The sequence below is a fragment of the Pan troglodytes genome, chromosome 10 (assembly GCF_028858775.2).
Source record: "Pan troglodytes isolate AG18354 chromosome 10, NHGRI_mPanTro3-v2.0_pri, whole genome shotgun sequence".
NCBI classification, from domain to species: Eukaryota; Metazoa; Chordata; class Mammalia; order Primates; family Hominidae; genus Pan; species Pan troglodytes.
Window position 1 is genome coordinate 23,355,355 of NC_072408.2, and position 18,627 is coordinate 23,373,981.

The 18,627-nt window shown below is 36.0% G+C and overlaps 1 protein-coding gene across 1 annotated transcript in view; it reads right to left on the reverse strand.

Moving 5' to 3' along the window:
- The window catches only part of SLC15A5 (solute carrier family 15 member 5), an 88,857-nt gene that overhangs the window by 32,450 nt on the left and 37,780 nt on the right, over nucleotides 1-18,627 (reverse strand). Inside the window, exons 5-6 of the mRNA XM_001142606.6 lie at nucleotides 18,422-18,608; nucleotides 3,365-3,553 (exon numbers count right to left, since the gene is read on the reverse strand). Coding sequence (XP_001142606.4) covers nucleotides 3,365-3,553; nucleotides 18,422-18,608 — 376 coding nt within the window. The remainder of the gene's footprint in view (nucleotides 1-3,364; nucleotides 3,554-18,421; nucleotides 18,609-18,627) is intronic.

The window sequence follows — 18,627 nt, forward strand, 5'->3', positions numbered from 1 at the left end:
ATTCACTGTGTTTCCTTGCTCAATGCCATCAATGTAGGACACTGTCAAAAGTTTGAATAATACATTTTTATTGTACCATATAGAAATAGCCGTAGATTTCATTCATTTGTTTCTTCAATCAAAATGTATTTATTGATCACCTATTTTGTATATGTACTTTTCAGAAAGGAGAAACATACATTGATGTCAGGAGTGTATATTCTTACAGTGAGAGGCAGGCAATACAAATATAAATAAAGTAATTTCAGATTCTGACAAGTGCTATTTAAAAAACCAGGGTAATTAAGTGGAAAGTGATGGAATGCTCAAGGAAGCCCCTCCGAAGAGAAGACCTTTGAGAAAGCTCAATAATGAGAAGCCAGTCATTTGAAAACAGAGGAAAGGGAATTCTGAATAAAGGATAAAGCAAGTACAAAGGACTTGGGGTAGACAGAAATCTAGCATCTTAGAAACACACACATTTCTGGGGATGTGGTCAAGGGGCAGATTGTAACCAAATGTAGATGGAACAACACGTGGAGACCAAATCATGTGGAACATTATTCACCATTGTGAATAATTTATCTCTAAAACTCTACTGTGGAATTTCAATCAGGGGAATGATAGAACTTATGTTTTGAGAAGAACACCACAACTGTTTTGAAGAGAATGGACTCATGGGGCAGGAGAGGAAGCAGGGAGAAAAGTTCAGAGGCTCTGGTCGAATTGGGGCTGGAGATGATGGTGTTGTACACCAGGAGAACAAAGGGGATAGTGAGATGTGGCCAGATTTAAGTTCTATTTCAGAGTAAAAACGAGGACTTGCTGTTGGATTGGAGGGGAGAGGTGAGAGGAAAGAGATGGATCTAGGATGAATCAAGTGAGAGACAGTTCTGCTTATGCTTCCAGGTCTCCCAGCTGTTCAGGTGGTTTATGGCAGAAAGAGCTGGGAACAGGACACCTGTGCTTCTGTTCTGAGTCTGACACTATTAATTCATGTGAAACATGATAATAATATTAGGTTGGTGAAAAAGTAATTGTGGTTTTTGCCATTACTTTTAGTAATGATAACAACACATTATAACTACTAATTATTGAATGCTGTCTATATATGGGGCACTGCGGTTTTTGCTTTACATAAAATCTTCCACTTAGTCCTTTGAACAACTCCCTGTTTTATAGATGATGAGAAAAGCCCAGAAATGAGGAATAATTTTCCCAACATCACAGTTAGTCAGTGACAGAACTGGGTTTGAATTCAGATCTGTCTGACTTTAAGACCATAGAGCCTAACCTCTGTGCTGTACTGTCTCCCAGAAGGGTAATACTTGATTTTATGGTTTGAAATACCCTTTCATATTTTATGTCATTTGATTTTCAAGGAGTAGTCTCTCATTCCCATTGATTCTTACCCTATCAATGCTGTGATATAAAGAAGAATACAATTATTTCTATTTTAAATATCAGAAAAATGAGGATTGGAGGTTAAATGAGTTCCCAAGTTTATGTAGGTAGTAATGGAAAAGCTAGATATCAGACCAAATTCTTTCAGTCCCTGGTCCATGATCCCGATAGCAGATGAGTCAAGTGACTTAGACCTCAGTTAGGCCTGATTTCCTGGAGTAAATCAGGGAGTGGTGGAGTAAGTGATGTGTAGCACATGATCTGCCTTTTTCACAGTCATTGGTTTTCGGTACCTCTCTGGCTTCTGAATGTTGAACCACTATTGCTAAGCTGGCTAGCAATTTCCTCCACATATTCACTCATTACTTTTACTCATTATTTACTCTATACCAGCCCAGAAAATTTTGGCTAACACTTCCAACACATTTTTCGGAATAACACCAGAGAAGATCACAAATATTTGTGTAGTAGCATTGCTTTACACTTCTTTTGTCTTCCTTGCAGTGTTAAACAGTGAGGTCCCCAGTATAAAATCTCATAAAGTAATTTATGTATGCAAAATATATGGAATGAAATGATATACAATTATAAAAAAAGAAGTCTGAGACACACATATATATATGAATATACTCCAACTTAATTTTATTTTCATTATTTAATGAATTGCCTTGGTATCATAAGTATGTGTGTGTATAAATACATATTTATTAAATATTTTTCTTTAAGGAGTTTGGAAACAACTTTTAAGATAATAGAATCATTGAAGATTGTAGACACAGATGGAATGGTTAGAATTGTTATTTAGGATGATTACTCTAAAATCCATGTGCCAGTTGATAGAATGGGAGAGATAATGGAGGTCGGAAGATAGTTAGAAGTTATAAAAATATTATCCATAAAGTATAATGGGAGCTTGAGTTACAATCAGGACTCCTACTACACGAAAATTTAAGGAGGATAGAAACATAAGATGTAATCAATTACACAGATAAATAGATGTACACACACATTACTGTATTGCAAGAAGTCACTGAAATATTGTGATAAATTGTAAAGTGGCTAGTTTAATTAATATAAGCAATCTAGATAATTCAGAAACCCTTGATATTTAATAAACTTATTTTGAACCTGTCTTATGAAACATTAGTGATCTCATTTAATCTAGTGTAATTTAATTCAAAGACATCAAGTTATCTGGAAAATTGGCTTAAATTTTCATTTCATTTGCATGTTTATATACTCTCAAAGAACATTAAGTGTCATTTTTGGAGGAGTATAAATGAGCTTTTTTTTTTTTTTTTTTGAGATGGAGTCTCACTCTGTCGCCAGGCTGGAGTGCAGCGGCACAATCTCGGCTCACTGCAACCTCCGCCTCCCAGGTTCAAGTGATTCTTCTGCCTCAGCCTCCTGAGTAGCTGGGACTACAGGCGCCTGCCACCACACCTGGCTAATTTTTTGTATTTTTAGTAGAGACGGGGTTTCACCATGTTGGCCAGGATGGTCTTGATCTCTTGACCTCGTGATCCACCTGCCTTGGCCTCCCAAAGTGCTGGGATTACAGGCGTGAGCCACCGCACCTGGCCTGTGAGTTTATCTATGAGTGAGAGTTGGGGAGGTGAGAGGAGGGAAGGGAGAAGAGAAGAGGCTTTACATCTTAGTGTTCTGGAGTTGTCTTCTGGGTTTTAGCGGAGGTTTTCCTCCTGTGGTGCGTCTGACAAAATGGTTATTGCCTTTAACCAGATTAAAAATCTTTTGTTCCATCTGCATCCAGGCAGAATTGATAATTGTTCTGTGCATGGCAGAGGAATGAGGAGAAATGAAATGTTTGTAAAAAAGTAATAAATAAATTTGCTGGAAGTATTGTGGGAACTCTCTAGGAGGTGAATAGATGACATACCACTTTAATTGTTCTGGTTGAGGTGATGTGTTCTGTGTAAAGTTTCAGTATGTTCTAACATTAGTTGAAAAGGTGTTTACTCACGGGCTGGGTTTACCAACGTTTCTGCCACTCCAAGTAAAACATACTGAAGAATCAGGTAGAAACAGGGCATGGAGGAAACAGTGAGAACTTTTCCTGAAAGGGGCTGCTCCACTGGAGGGAGATGTTTTCGGTGTATTTCAAAGAAGCCAGCTATCATCACAGACAATGCAGCAAAAAGATTTCCAGCAACTGAAGGAAAATAATGCAAAAGAAAAAAAAGTTAAACGAAGAGCTAGAGATTCATGTAATAAGCCATAACATTTCTTACCCATTGACATTAGATGTTTCTTTTTTGTTTGTTTTTATTTTTTTTAAATTTTTTTTATTATACTTTAAGTTCTAGGGTACATGTGTACAATGTGCAGGTTTGTTACATATGTATACATGTGCCATGTTGGTGTGCTGCACCCATTAACTCGTCATTTACAGTAGGTATATCTCCTAATGCTATTCCTCCCCCCTCCCCCCACCCCACAACAGGCCCTGGTGTGTGATGTTCCCCTTCCTGTGTCCAAGTGTTCTCATTGTTCAATTCCCACCTATGAGTGAGAACATGCGGTGTTTGGTTTTTTGTCCTTGCGATAGTTTGCTGAGAATGATGGTTTCCAGCTTCATCCATGTTCCTACAAAGGACATGAACCCATGATTTTTTATGGCTGCATAGTATTCCATGGTGTATATGTGCCACATTTTCTTAATCCAGTCTATCATTGTTGGACATTTGGTTTGGTTCCAAGTCTTTGCTATTGTGAGTAGTGCCGCAATAAACATACATGTGCATGTGTATTTATAGCAGCATGATTTATATTCCTTTGGGTATATACCCAGTAATGGGATGGTTGGGTCAAATGGTATTTCTAGTTCTAGATCCCTGAGGAATGGCCACACTGTCTTCCACAATGGTTGAACTAGTTTACAGTCCCACCAACAGTGGAAAAGTGTTCCTATAGGCAATACCATTCAGGACATAGGCATGGGCAAGGACTTCATGTCTAAAACACCAAAAGCAATGGCAACAAAAGCCAAAATTGGCAAATGGGATCTAATTAAACTAAAGAGCTTCTGCACAGCAAAAGAAACTACCATCAGAGTGAACAGGCAACCTACAGAATGGGAGAAAATTTTTGCAATCTACTTATCTGACAAAGGGCTAATATCCAGAATCTACAAAGAATTCAAACAAATTTACAAGAAGAAAACAACCCCATCAAAAAGTGAGTGAAGGATATGAACAGACACTTCTCAAAAGAAGACATTTATGCAGCCAACAGACACATGAAAAGATGCTCATCATCATGGGCCATCAGAGAAATGCAAATCAAAACCACAATGAGATATCATCTCACGCCAGTTAGAATGGTGATCATTAAAAAGTCAGGAAACAACAGGTGCTGGACATTAGATGTTTCCTCAACATTTGTTTGCCCTCCGGAGATCCAGACGCCAGTGATCTGTGCTGTTTGGCCATCCAGTGCTTAGGCTGTGGCCTCACAAAGGGCTGAGTTGACTTCCTCTTCCCTGACTTCCTACATATAGAACCTCAGGCCAGTAATGTAACCTCATTATCACTTTCCTCAGCTCCAAGGTGGAGTTAATGATGCTTACTTTGTAGAGTGCTTGTGACATTTAAATAAGACAACTGATATCTGCTGGGGATTGGTTCCAAGACCCCAAAGACACCAAAATTCCTGCTGCTCAAGTGTATTATATAAAACGGCTTTGTATTTATTTGCACATAACCTATGCTCCTCTTCCTCTATTCTTTAAATCATTTCTAGGTTACTTATAATCCCTAATACAATGCAAATAGTATGTGAACAGTTGTTACACTATATTGTTTAGGGAATAATGACAAGAAAAAAAGTCTATACATGTTCAATACAGATGCAACCAACTACTTTTTATTCAAGGTTGGTTGAATCTGCAGGTGTGGATCCCTTGAATTAGTAGCAATTATTATTGAAGATAAAGCAATGTTTTAAAACTTTTTTTCCCAGAAAAGAGATATCATCCTAGATAACTTTCATAAAAAAGATGTATGAGTCAAAAATTATTTGGAGGAAGTTCAGATATAAGATTATCTTTATATATAGCTTTAATTATTATTTTAAACATGTTTTTGAAATAAACTTAAAGTATTATTGGTCCTCAGTTGTCTGGCATTTCTCTGATTTTCACAGAGAAGGTAAAACAGCTATTAGAGAATTAAGGACTAAAACTTTTGTTTAGAAAAAAATTTCTTAAAGAGATAAATTAGCTAAGTGAAGAGTGTAAATGCCAACAATTATAGTGGTCAAACTCTTCTCTTCCTTTTACTTTTAAGGAATTATCTAAAAGTTTTTTGTTGAAATTGAGTAGGATTTTGTTACCGAGTCTATATCTACTCTAACCATTCCATTTCTCCATTTAGCATTCATATTACTGGACTTAATCCTTTCGTTAGAGTGGAGGCAAACTTTAGCTTGATGGAATTTATTTGAAATTTTCAGATAGTCACATTTTGCTAACTTGCATACAATTTTAGATAAGGCAAAGCTTTCAATTCAGAAAAATCAATCTAATGTTTAAATAGCTTAGTGTTTGTTTTGGTTGATAGAGAAACTGGTAGGTAATTTTTTTGATTATATCTCAGAAATTAAATATATTCATAAAGACTGCTCTTTCCAGGGTCCCCAAGAAATCAAAGGTGTAAAAAAGGAGGAAACCTCAGTTCAAAAATTTGAGGAATTTTTAATTTATTACTATTTTAAATTAAGGACTATAAAGGCTTATTCATAGTAAAGTAGAGATTTTGCTTCTGTAAACGGCTCACATAAAAAATATACATTTCACATATTATCTGACTTTAAGACCAAATTCATTATATAATCACCTTTATCAAGATTATTGGACACATTACAGACTCATCAGAAAGAGTGCTAATATGTCAATTCAATTTAATATTTGCTCTGTTCCTGCTATATGCAAGATAGTATGCTCAGCACCGTGGGGGATAAAAGATGAAAAGAGTCTGTTCCATTGCAGACTCATATTCTATTGGGGAGTATCAGGAGAAGAACTTATTGCTAGTTGGAGAGGTGAGAGACATCATTTTATGCTTTTAAGAAAGAAGGGTTTCAGTACGAAAAGGTGAAAGCAGCACACGTGGCATGAGCAAAGGGACAGCGTTGTGAAAGCATCAGACAGATTTTCAGGATGATGAGACGTTCAAGTTATTTGGGAATCAAGGTAGACGATAGATTGGGGTCAGATCATAAGAAGCATTTAATACACTTTTAAGAAATTTGAAAATTACTCTGAAGATAAGAGAATGAAGATAATAGAATCATTGAAGATTTTAGACACAAGTGAAATGATTACAATTGTTATTTAGGATGATTACTCTAAAGGTCATGTGCTGGTTGGTAGAGTAGGAAAGATATTGGAGGTAGGAAGATAGAAGTGATAAAAATAATCTGGTAACGTATAATGGGGGCTTAAGTTACAATCAGGGCTTCCACTTCTGGAAAATATAAGGAAGGTAGAAACATAAAATGCATTAGAGTGCACTGATAAAACCATAGCAACTGACGCAAAGAGCAAGGAGGAAGCAGAAGTTAGTTATGAATATGAATCCAGGTGACTGGAAAGATGGCAGTGCTAATATAAGTAAGAACTATAGTAGATATGGGAATAACATGAATTTAATTTTGAGTTGAGTTGGAGGTACAAAGCGGTCATCTAAAGAGAAACGATCAGAAGACATTTGAAAATGTGTTATAGCTCAGGAAATTGGGTGAATCAAGAGAGAAAAAATAATGAGTCATCTGCTTAGAGTCAGAGTTTAGGGCCAGATGAAACTGAAAGAGGATTGGGGAGGGACAGCAGAGAATATCTAAGCAGTGCCTTCAAGCATGTTTGCATTTGGGGCAAGACAATGAAGTAAAAGTGCTGAAAGCAAGGTCAGAAAGATAGGTCATGTGTAAGAAAAGGTTTCAAGGAGGAGGATATACAAAGTAGAACTTTTGATCTTTCTCTCTAATTCTTCTCCTTCACTCTCTGATCTCTTCCACATCTGTGGTCCCCTCTCTTCCCCCTACCTCCAAATACATCATTAAGTCCTGTAGATTTTGTTTCCAAAATACACTTGACCCTTGAACAACATGGGTTTGAACTGCTCAGGTACACTTACATGCGGGTTTTCCTCTACTTCTACCACCTCTGAGACAGCAAGGCCAACCTCTCCTCCTGCTCCTCCTCAGCCTACTCAGTGTGAAGACAGTGAAGTTAAAGACCTCTGTGATGATCCACTTCCACTTAATACAGAGTAAATATATTTTCTCTTCTATATGATTTTCTTAATAACATTTCCTTCTCTGTAGCTGACTTTATTGTAAGAATACACTATGTAATACATATAACATAAAATGTATATTGATTGTTTATGTTATTAATATGGCTTTCCATCAACAGTAGGCTATTAGTAGTTAAGTTTGCAGGGGGTGAAAAGTTACACGTAGATTTTTGACTGTGTGGGGCTTGATGCTCCCAACCCCTGCGTTGTTCAAGGGTCAACTGTGTATTATAAATCAGTTTGCTTCTATCCATAGCCACTGCCATCATTCCAAGCCAAGCCATTCTCATTTTTAACTCAGATGATGTGCAGTAGCATATTAACTGGTCTTCTTGTTTCCACTCTTGTCCACCTCTAACCTACTAAGCACCCAGCAGCCAGATTGAGCTTATGTAAATGTAAATTGAATATTACTCTTCAGCTTAATTCCTTCTATGGGTGTCCACACAGTTAAGAAGAAATCCATAACTTTTAACATGGCCTGTGTGATCTTGCCTATGCTTGTTACTTCAGTCTAATTGCCTGCTACTTTCTACTGTCTGACCAGGTTTCAGCCACAGTAATCTTCGTCTTTCTTGAGTATCTTAAACTCTTTCTTTTCCATCTTAGGGACTTTTATTTGCTCTTCACTCTGTCTGAAACCATCCTGTCTAATGCCTCTTTGTCTTTTAGATATGCACTTTATAATCTAAATTAGATCCCCTAACATCCATTTTTTTCACTATACTTACTACAATTTGAAATTAAATATTTTTAGTGTGTTCATTTGTACCATGTGTTTCAATTACTTCATTGGAAGATTCACAAGAATTGGATCTAAGTTTGTCTTGTTTATTACTCTTTACTACCAAGAAAAGGGCCCAGGTTCAGAGTAAGCAACACACACACATACACATACACACACACACACACACACACACAATCTTAAATAAATAAATGACCACGTTTAATATTTTTAATATTTTAAGAGATAGAGGATAATGAAACATGTGACAAGTCTACTGTATTGAAGAATGGATTAGAAGTTACTTTTTACACTCAACAGGACTCCCATGATGAAATCAGAAAGCAAGGGGTTGAACAATGAGTGGGTGGTATGTGTAAGTAGTGTCATCTAATCTTCTAAGAAGTTTGGTGTGCAGAAAAGGAGAAAGCTTTACAAATTGCTTAAGAAGTTAGCAGGATCACAGGAAGCTCTTTTATAAGATGTGAAAGGCTTAGTCATGTTTGTATAGATGGAAGAGGAGTCAATGGAGATGGGAAAAATTAAAGATACATGAGGAAAAAATAAATAATATAGAAGCATCCTGAAGTAGATGAGAGAGAGAAAAGGATTAGGGGCCCAAGTTTAATCCCAGCAAGGAAAGAAAAAAGTTATCCTCTAAAGGAAAAGAAATGTATAGAATGTTTAGAATACGGAGAATATTGACAAATAGAAAAGTGAATTTGAGGACGTATTTATCATATAATCTTATTCTTGCAACTTAGAGAGGCTAGTCACTTGGTGAGAATGAGTAGATGGGAATGAAATTGAGAGGATAGAGAGGTAAGTTTCAACAACCCACTGTTGATGAGTTTAAACAAAAGATAGAGTCTACAGTAAAATTAGAGCTGGTTGCTGAGGTTTGCAGCTTATTTTACTGAGCTCTTTTTTTTTTTTGTCCTAATAGTGCAAGAGCTGAACTATCCCAGACAATAGAAGCACAATTTAATACTTGTCCCATAGGCTTTGCTTTTGACATTACAGTAAACAATTAGAATGATGTTAAATTATTCAATTTGTTTACAAAATTTAGATGAATTTTTAATTATTTACACCCAGAGAATAAGGCACTTGAGTATTTTTTATTTTTTAATTCTTAAAAAAGACAAGGCCGGGCGCGGTGGCTCACGCCTGTAATCCCAGCATTTCGGGAGGCCGAGGCGGGTGGATCACGAGGTCAGGAGATCGAGACCATCCTGGCAAACATGGTGAAACCCCATCTCTACTAAAAATACAAAAAAAAAAAAAAAAAGTAGCCGGGCGTGGTGGTGGGCACCTGTAGTCCCAGCTACTCGGGAGGCTGAGGCAGGAGAATGGCGTGAACCCCGAAGGCAGAGCTTGTAGTCAGTTGAGATCGTGCCACTGCACTCCAGCCTAGGCTGCAGAGCAAGACTCCGTCTCAAAAAAAAAGACAAAAAAACTTTACATAATTATGTTCTTCAAGGTTTAGGACCTAGATAATGGCCAAGTATTTTTCTAATTAAATAGTCTCCACCAGTATGATTCTTATTAGTTACATAACTGTGGGCCAGTCACTTTACCTTAAAAATTCTCAAGTATCTTTTGTACAAAATTTGGTATTAGATAATGCATAATCGTGCAAATTCTTTGCAAGTTGGAAAAGAAAGTTGGAAAAAACTATGCAGATTTAGAATACTTTTAAGATCCTATTCCACTAAAAGAAGATTTTTATCTACATTCCAATATCTAGAGCAGTTTAGGGACTTCCAGTTAAGGTGGCTGATTGACCACACAATTTTAATTTTCTTTCTCATGATTCTAGTTAAATGATGGCAAAGCAATTTGGAAAAGGTAAAAAGTCAGAGAAAGAGAAAACAATGGTGGACAAAAATTGAAAAAAATGTAGAAATTGGAAAGAGAAGTGATAACTGATTTAGAAAAATAAATGAGGGAGCTACAATCTAAACTGACAGCTGAGTGAGAGACTGAAGAAGCATGACCCTAATCCTCCTAATCCCCTGAGGAATCATTTAGAAGCTCATGACTTGAAGGCACCAGGTATTTCAGAAGGTGGGGTAACACTCAGAAGGAAAACTGCAAGGACTGGTTGAAAGTCTGTGCACTGAACAGTGAAATTGTCAAGTCTCCAATTCTATCCCCATGAAACAAGGTGAGTATGTGTTCCATCTCCTCCTCTGGTAAGAGACTGGAGATTACTTTGCAGAATTTAAATAGGTGTGACTTTGGATTCAGAGAAGGCTGAGGCTGAAAATGGAAAATGGGTAAAAACTAAGATTTTGAATGATGAGACATCCTCCATTCCTATCTGCACACAGCCACACCTCACTTTCAGCACTAGGAAGTATGCCTCAAAGCAGGAGGCTGAAGAAATCTTCTCTCAATAAGCTGAATAACTCCATTAAAAGATTGCTGCATATAATAGCTGAGGGGAGATTCTCATAATAATATGACTGGTTCCCTTGCCAAATGGCATTCTACAGAGAAACCCCATAAGTCTCACTTATGTACAAAGTCATATCATCCTGAGTAATACTATTATTTTACAATCTATAAGAATAGATATCCCAAGATCACCAGACAGTGGAGAAAAGCTTCCCATGTGAAAAACAAGGAGACAAGCAAACAGGAAGTGGGGGTAATCTGTAGTTAATGCAATCAATAATAAGTAGCTATGAAAAAAGAATAATGGAAATCTTAGAAACCAAATATGACTTCTGAAATACAAAACTCAGCAGAAAATTTGCAGGATGAAGTCAAAGAAATTTCCAAAACAAATAGAGAAACAACAAACCAAAAAAGGCAATAACAATAAAAATCAAACACATTTATAGATTTGAAGAGAAAATATTGAGACTTACTGAGTTATTTTAGGAAGGTCCAACATCTGATCAATAGGAGTTCAAAAGGAAATACAAAGAAAATGGAAGAAAGGAAACTTTTTTAAAAAATAAAATTTTTCTAATTGAAAGAGCCCACCTGGGTCAAAAGTACAATGGTTGAAAAAGACCTTTACCAAAGTACAATAAGATGAAATTTTAGAACAGCATGGAAAGAGAGAAGAGCTTTCCATTTAGGAAAAAAAGATTGTAACACAAGGATAAGCATCAGAAAAGCAATGGACTTCTGGCCAGGTGCAGCAGCTTGTAGCTGTAATCCCAGCACTTTGGGAGGCCGAGGTGGGAGGATCACTTGAGGCCAGGAGTTCAAGACCAGCCTGGGCAACATGACATAACCCCATCTCTACTAAAAATACCAAAATTAGCTGGGTGTGGTGGCACATAACTGTAATCCCAGCTACTCGGGAGGCTGAGGCACAAGAATTGCTTGAACCAAGGAGGTGGAGGTTGCAGTGAGCCAAGATCATGCCACTGTACTTTAGCCTGAGCTACAGAGCTAGACTCTGTCTAAAAAAGAAAGAAAGAGAGAGAGAGGAAGAAAGAAAGAAGGAAAGAAAGAAGAAAAGAAAGAGAGGGAGGGAGGGAGGGAAGGAAGGAGAAAGAAAGGAAGAAAAGCACTAGACCTCTCAACAGTAATTTAAGTTGCTTTCTTTGGTTTTCTTTCAGAATTTGAATTCTGTGAGTATCTTCTAAGATACCCCTTATCCTGACTAATTTGAGGTAATTTAGATTTTAAAACTATCATGCACTTTTATTTTTTTGATTGTTACTTGTGCTATGTAAAAATGCTTATATTTTATGAAGGAAAGTTTGTGGCATTATCAGCAAAAGTTTAGACAAGCATCACTATTTTTTTTCTCTGTAAAAGGCCAGTAATAAGTACTTCAGACTTTGTGAGAAAAACAACAAAATTGAGGATAAGTAGGTACTTATGTAACAAGAGAGAAATAAATTTCTATGATTTTTAAAATTGATAAAATTTAAAATTATTTCTTTTGGAAGGGTGATGCAATTTCAATTAATTAGAGTTCAAAGGTGTTTTCTATTATCAAATCAGTTGCAAATGTTCATCTGTGTAAACCATTCTTACCATGCAGGTCATACAAAAACAGACGGTGGGCCAGATTTGGCCCATGAGCTGTAGTGATTGGCTAACCCCTGGTTTAGTCATCAGCTTTTATTACCTGTTACTGAACTTTCGTTCTGGCCTAGAGAGAAATTATGGCATTTTACCTGGGCCACTGCTGCCTATACACATGCATGAAACTTAAACTATGAGAAGCACTGCTCAAGCATATAACACTGTCAGGCCTGATCTAGCAAAATCCAATGAAAGACTGTTCTCCAGAAAATTTCAAGCAAAGCACACGTATTTAGTTTATTGTCTTAGTTTGCTTGTGCTGTTATTCAAAAAAAGTGTGAGACTGAGTAATTTATAAAGAACAGAAATTTCTTTTCTCACAGTTCTAAAAGCTGGAAAATTCAAGGACAAGGTGCTGGTAGGATTGGTTGTCTGGGGAGGGCTGCTTTCTGCTTCCAAGATGGCACGTTCCACATGGCAGAAGGTAGAAGAGCAAATGGAATGAATTCTATCAAGACCTTTTATAAGAGCACCTAATCCCATTTATGACAGTGGAACACTGATGACTCACTCTCCTCCCAAAACCAACACCTCCCAATACTGTTGTACTGGGGATAAATTTCAACATGAATTTTGGAGGGAACAAAAACATACAAACCATAGCACTCTTACCTAGGTATTTTAGGGCAAAGCATATTTTAGAGTATTTAAGGATCTATGTTTGCTTCTTATTTGCTACTGCACTCTGGTGCCAATGAAAACTAACTTTCTTAAAATTTAAAGCAAACTTTGATTCCGACCTAAATTTAATCCACTCCATTTTTAATTCTTAACTTGTATGAGATAATAACACACCCAAAGCAGAGTGCAGTTTATCAGAATGTACACATTTTAAACCTCTAGCAGATCTGTACTTACAAGATAAAGCACAATGGTTGCATAGGAGATATTATATTCAGATAAATAATGTGTGTTTTAATACTGCCTGTGTGGTTGCAGACAAGTCCACAAGAGTCTTGAAGTTCTTATAATTTATGCTATTATTGAACCATGTAATAATTTTCCAAATTAGTCTACAATGAAATAAAAGACATTCCGAATTTATTGAAACATTAGGGTTGCACTTGTGATTTCATAATGAAGCTGAACTTATACTAAAAAAGTGGGCATGTTAAGATTCTTTAGGTATTGGTATAAGATTCTTTAGGTATAAATTTATTTGCTGAGAAAACTATGGGTTTCTATGTGTAGTGTGATGTTTGAGTTTCTGATATGTAAGCTCACAGCCTTAAGTATGAAATTCTATGGAGTCCTTGAGAAATTCCCTTTGGATCCATGATTTTGGCAAATTCCCAGGATAGGAAATTTGCTCAGTGTTAATATATCATTCAGTGTTCATGAACTACTCTCATAAAAACAGCTATAATTTTATTGTCTTATGTATCTGCTGCCTTTGGGGAAGATATTTGTCACTCACTTTTTAGGGTGGCATATGTTTTTTATTTTTATTGTTTTCCCCTATTTGTGGCATGTTTTTATACATAATATATACAAAACACATGACATGTTATAAGTATATATGTGTATATATATGTATATATGTGTATGTATATATATGTATATATGTATATGTATATGTACATATATATGACCTTCTATCTTTTGTTTCTCTGTAGACCATTGGAATTCATTTCAGAAGACCCAGCTTCAGTTTATGTTTTATTTCTGAATGTAGAACAGGTAGTCATTTACATAGAGATAAAATATGCAAATGTATCTCTATAAGGCATCAGTTATTTGCTTCAGATTGCATATTAGATGATCTACCTCACTTCTGATTTAATTCCAACTTGATGTTACATTTAAGAATTGAGAATACTAATGTGCTTATATCAAACAAATGTGCAACCGAATGAATGACTTATTCAGGCTAGATGTTTACAATTCATGGTTTACTTCTTTTGGTGTTTACACAGTTCCTCCTATCAAGTATTTTACAATGGGTACATACCATGATGTTTCTTGGGAAAATATATCAGTTTGAAAGCTGTATCAAAAAAGAATTTTCCCTGAGATAATTGCACTTGCAATGAAAATAACTGGATCCTTGACTTGGCTTTTAGCTTAGCAACCACTTTGGTTTCAACCACAAAAAGAACTTTATACAACTGCAAATTATTAGAACTAGTTGAGGTTACTGGTTATATATACAGGGACCTACATTGACTGTGACTATATCATAAAAGACTTTTAGCTGGAACTTGAATTTTCATGTTTTTATTTTAAAGAAAAAAGGTATTGCAGTTATGTGAATATATTTCATCTACATTTAAATTGAAATGTTATTTAAAAGCCAAGATAATTGCTACCTACTGTGTTGTACACTTCTGCTTTGTGTAAGCCTTAATAACAATCTTAATTAGGCTGATTTTGGTCAGATTAATACTTGTGTGTGTCAGCACTAACTACTGAATGCTCCATACTGCAGGATTTTAATTAATGCTAAGGAAAGGAAATACTCATAGTGTAAACATTTGTGAACTAAAAAAAATATAAAATGAGGTAAACCCAATTATGATAGAAGATAAATTACAATAATATCATTAGTTCTGGATTTGTAGTGAATTAAGGTTGACTTAAACAGATAAATCCACACAAGTGTAATATTAAGAAAATGCAGCCCTTGATAAAACACTCTGAGCCTATGAAGTCTTTGCCTTTCACAGTCTTGGAAGACTTAGAGGTTTTTCTTTTTAATAGTTGGAGACCCTGACATATTTCTTGACCTCCATAGGTGATGAACTCAGGAATGTTGCATCTTGAATCAGAAACACCTTTGTTATTGCATTGTTTATGAGCTAGATAAAAAAGTAAGTTTATTTTTTCTTTATAAATTTCTAGTTTGACCAGCTGGGTAAGATTTCCCCATCTCTCACTCTTGGTCTGGGCTGTGATTTTGCATGTAAAACATTAGGCATTGTCATCGACTTTACCATCTGCCTCCTTAAACATGACAGTCCCTGGAAGGAGAATACCTGAATGTGGAAGGGCATGTGACAGTATAAGGAGTAACTGCCCATTGTGATGACAAAAGGAGTTTTTCAGGTATTTCATGGCACTAACTGGAAATATCAATAAGGATGCCAAGCTAACATCAATACATTAACTTCTATAATCTAACAGCTACGTTTAGCCACTAAGCAGAATAGTAATAGTAATAATAATAATGATAAAGTTATGCCCTTAAAATTAGAAAACCTGTTCAAATGACACTATCTTTGTGACCCTGATCTATTAAATGATGGTTTATCATGAGATTAAATGTAATATGTGTATGAAGGTTCCTAAATTCAAATTAGGAACTCACAAATATATGTTCATTCATAATTCATATACCTATATACTTCACCCACATTTTCGGGCACTTGAGTTCAAAGTGAAAGGTAACTTTAATATTAGACTAATTCAGTTATGTAAATTAGTATCAAAAAGTACCCCAGGTTGGTACTTTTATGTCCTGATAAAACTTGTTAATCTTTCATAATCATAACCAGAATATGGAAAACTTAAGCAAATATCTAGTTTAAAAGACGCATATCATCGCACTTTTATATTCCCATAGCAAAACGTTATGCAAATAAACGTACAAGTATGCAAATCAATGAATGAATGGAGTGGGGTTCAGAAACAACTGAAATCAGTATTCTGTACCCAGTGGAACGTAGCTTAGTTTCTTTTGAAGTGAGTCTAGTTTTTCCTTTTTCCTGTGCAATAGGTCTTGTTACCAGTCTTGAAGGGGAATATTTAATTCATTAACAACATCAAACAATATACTAAATAACTCTGTCTAACTTTTCTAAATCCAGAAAAAAAGTACTCTTCTTTAGGAAGAGATGTGATTTCAAATATGCAGGAGTAGAGAATTGTCCAAAAGAAAGTTGCTTAACTTTAAAGTGAATTTAAGATTTCTTATTCTTAGGAAGAATTTATTTTAGCCATGTTGTATAGAATATTTTTCTAGGGTACCCAAAATTTTAAAATTTGTGGTAATTAAGCATGATTTGGAAGCTCAGATTGGGGTGTTTCATGACACTGTCCAAAACTGCTGAGATTTTTGGCATTTCACAATATGATTTTACTCCTATTTTGTCCTGCATGCATTATGTTTCAATCATGGACTTGCTGAAGGTATATACAAACCATGTCTTACTTTTCCTTTTTTATCTTTATTTTACTGCTAATCCTGGACATTCACCAAATATGTGCTGGCTTTTGGATTTCTACATTGGCAGACAGAAAAGCACTTTTTAAGTCTTAAGGATTGTCAAAACCTAAAGATTTATAGTTTGCTAAAGCCTATTACAATAAATAAAGATGGGGTTACTGGCTTAAGAAATACATCTCAAAAGGTTATATAGTAAAGTCCTCCTCTATAATTGAAGATGATAAAATAAACTAAGGTGAGTTTAGTCACTCTTAGTTCTAACCAAAAATAAACCCACTCCATGATGTGATCTTGAGTGATCTGGTAGATAAAGAACAGGAAACACACACAATGAAATGTAACTTCTGTAAACAGAGAAGCAACAAAAAATATCTGTGACTAGAAGACTCCGCCATAGTCTCCTAAGTCTCTTAAGAATAAGAACAGGTTGGCCGGGCGTGGTGGCTCACGCCTGTAATCCCAGCACTTTGGGAGGCCGAGGCGGGCGGATCACGAGGTCAGGAGATTGAGACCATCCTGGCTTACACAGTGAAACCCCGTCTCTACTAAAAATGCAAAAAAAAAAGTAGCCAGGCGTGGTGGTGGGCACTTGTAGTCCCAGCTACTCGGGAGGCTGAGGCAGGAGAATGGCGTGAACCCGGGAGGAAGAGGTTGCAGTGAGCCGAGATAGCGCCACTGCACTCCAGCCTGGGCGACAGAGCGAGACTCCGTCTTAAAAAAAAAAAAAAAAAAAAAAAAGAAAAGAAAAGGTTAACCGAGAGAAGAGAATCTTCTATATGCCTGACCTTGACTATTTCAATAGAATTGTTTCTCAAGTAGAGGATAAGACATTAGGTTACCATTGCATGATATTACTTAAGAATTTCAAACTTCCTTTGCTTTCTGTTTATGCTCACCAAACAATTAAATGTGTCCCCTGCACATAATGACTCATAATAATAGCTAACATTTATAGAGCTTTTGCTATGTGTCTGGACTACGTTCTGGGCACTGATGTCATCCTGAGTGATTTCAAAAGTTTTACAGAACAAAATGATCCAAAATTTATCTAGGGTATGTCCCTCAATGAAAAAAAATAAGCAAACTAAAACAAGGAAGTTTCAGTGGCTTTTTCAAAGTCACCAGGAGCAGTTCAATGTCAGAGTTCTCTGATTCTTAGATTGAAACTTGTTTTACTGCACCCCCACTGTTCTCTTGTTCCCTGATGGTGTCGAAGGAAGACAGGCAGAGGAGAATATGATCAGAATGGACTTCCATCCTCTCCCATTTCAATCAGATAAATTTTATTTTATGTCCTATTGATTATGTTCTGAGAATGATATCCTAAATTGCACTTACTATTTGATAAAGTACTGTATTGAAGCTGTAACTTACAATACTCATCCTTAATCAATTTTGTTAACCGATTCAGAAATTAAAATGATCTTTTGGAATTAATTAACTGTTTATTTTTAAGAACCTATTTGACATAGACTTAAGGGGTAAGGACTGCCTGACTTTAAGGATAGGTCATTTGGTAGTGCTGGAAATTTCACCATCTCTTTATATCAGGTGTGTCTTCTGAGGAGACATAAACATAAAAGGATGGGAAGAAGATGGGACACATGTCTGGCTAGAGATTTCGGAAGATGGGTGTTATCAGTCACAAATTCACCTGTTTTCCATATTATCAAAATCTGACACTACTCAGGAGCATATAGCTAGTTCGGATCTTAGCAGAATGTTGTTTTAAAAAAGTTTCAAACGATTCGCATGAAATGGTTAAATTGTACTTACTGATGCATGTTGACAGAAATGATCCAACTCTCTTAGAGGGAAACAGGCAGGTGCTGAAATACTCCAGAAAAGGAGCCAGAATTAGTAATGGTAGGCTGCTGATGGCATTCATTACTGCAATCGGCAGAAGAAATCCATCCAAATTCAGGTTGGAATTCATAGTTTGCAGATAATATCCTGAAGGAATCTGTATTCGAGAGGGAAAC